Source organism: Egretta garzetta, unplaced genomic scaffold (genome assembly GCF_000687185.1).
Source record: "Egretta garzetta isolate BGI_Z169 unplaced genomic scaffold, ASM68718v1 scaffold143, whole genome shotgun sequence".
NCBI lineage: Eukaryota > Metazoa > Chordata > Aves > Pelecaniformes > Ardeidae > Egretta > Egretta garzetta.
In genome coordinates, this window is record NW_009259310.1 from 1785821 (window position 1) to 1787540 (window position 1720).

The following is a 1720-nucleotide window of genomic DNA, read 5'->3' on the forward strand; positions in this document are numbered from 1 at the left end:
CAAGCATGAAGACCAACAACAATAAAGGACTCGCTATACTAAGGAACCGTCCAAATGTCCAACCTCCTGGTTTAGAAGCTGTACGCAGCATGGCATTTGGCCTGCAGTACAAGCCAGACTGAACACTCCTGATTTTTAACACATTGCCACAGTTGTGCTAAACTGGGCAATGCAGAAGGAGCAGGAAGGGATGACGTGAGAATCAACAGACTGACCAAAACCAAGAGTCCTGGACACAGAAGGGACGGTCAAAGTAAAGCATCTCAAAGGGTACCATGCCTATCTCCCTCAGCACTGAGAGAACAAGAGAGACCATTACCTCTTCTCTGGATTTTTTAGACCTGTCGTCATCTTTCCTGGTCTTTTTTAATGCGTCTGTGCCAACCACCGATAGGATATTTCTTAATCTGGAAAGAAACACATCAAGTCGTGTTCACGCAGCAGATTCTCAGCTAACCTGACAAATAATCACTGTCTGCCGTTTGTTCTTCCTCAGCACCCTTCCTGCGTTGCGATGAAGCGTTACTGACTGCCAGCACTCATTGCACCCCAACCACAAGGAAAACGTCAGGAATTTGATAAACTGAGAGTTCCCAGTCTGCAAAACTCGGGGCAGACACAGCACCTCTCCCTCCTCTCTGCAGGGCCTTCTCCGAAGAGCGTGATGGGCTCCCCAAGCGCTCGCAAGCAGGCTTTCACTTCAGAGTCGTCAGTGGACACGTTGATCTGCCGGGCTCTCTTCCTGCGCTCAAACTCAGCCAGCACTTCTGCCTGCCGCTCGCTCATGTGGTCTTCGAGATCAAAGACCTCACCTGAGCAAAAAACCAAAACCACCAGATTGAAAACAACAGTTGGACGAGAGATCCCACTCAAACGGGAAGACCCAAACAAAGAGCCAACAGTCCAGGCTACGGCCTCGTGGTTTTGATTTTAAATTATGCTCAAAAGTTGATCAGAGACCTTTGAAAGCATCACATTCCAGAGCAAGAGGGGGAAAAACACAGGCAGTTAAACATTCTCACCGCTGCTTATGTTGATGTTGCCAGCCTCCATCGCAGCTTTCATCCCTTCTTTTCCTAGCAACCCTGATTCTCCTTTTGCCAGACGCTCCCTTTCCTTCTCCTCCAAACTGCCGTAAAAGATGGGGGCTCTCTTGGCTGGAGGAGCATCGCTCTCTTCTGCAGGCTTGCTCTTCGTGGCCTGGAAGGTAAAGGCAGAATTTTAAGTGTGTTTTGGCTAAAAAGGAGACAACAAACAGCTTGTTCATGCAAGAAAGCACTGCTGTGCTGCACCGAATTAGCACATTCAATACATCCTAGGGGGACCCTGAAATCGTACGTGAGGTGTTCATCTCAGACCAGGCAGCCACACTCCAAGTGCAAAGATAAAAAGTAAAACACCACAGTAAATAATTTGCTTAAACTAGACTGCGCTGTCTTTTAATTCTTTATTATCTGCTGGACCTCGGCTTTAAGGCTCTGTGGGTTTTTTTATTTTTTTAGAATGCTTTAGACGATGAAGCTTTTCCCAGTCGTGCCCAGGGAAGGCAGGAACGATGCTGACCGCCGGCTCCCGGTGCTCTCACTGGAGAGCAGAGGGAGACGGGAGCTGACGGCTCCTCGCCCCCGGGAGAGCAGCGTCCCAGCAAACTCTCCCACAGTAATCAAAGGATTCTGTAAATGCGCAGGAAAACATCCAAGCGTTGGGGCCGCGGCCCTCC

At 49.2% G+C, this 1720-nt stretch overlaps 1 protein-coding gene across 1 annotated transcript in view; it reads right to left on the minus strand.

The window, feature by feature from the left end:
- The window catches only part of PRPF4 (pre-mRNA processing factor 4), an 11710-nt gene that overhangs the window by 6891 nt on the left and 3099 nt on the right, over positions 1 to 1720 (minus strand). The window contains exons 2-4 of the mRNA XM_009636305.2: positions 1023 to 1200; positions 626 to 812; positions 320 to 407 (exon numbers count right to left, since the gene is read on the minus strand). Coding sequence (XP_009634600.1) covers positions 320 to 407; positions 626 to 812; positions 1023 to 1200 — 453 coding nt within the window. The remainder of the gene's footprint in view (positions 1 to 319; positions 408 to 625; positions 813 to 1022; positions 1201 to 1720) is intronic.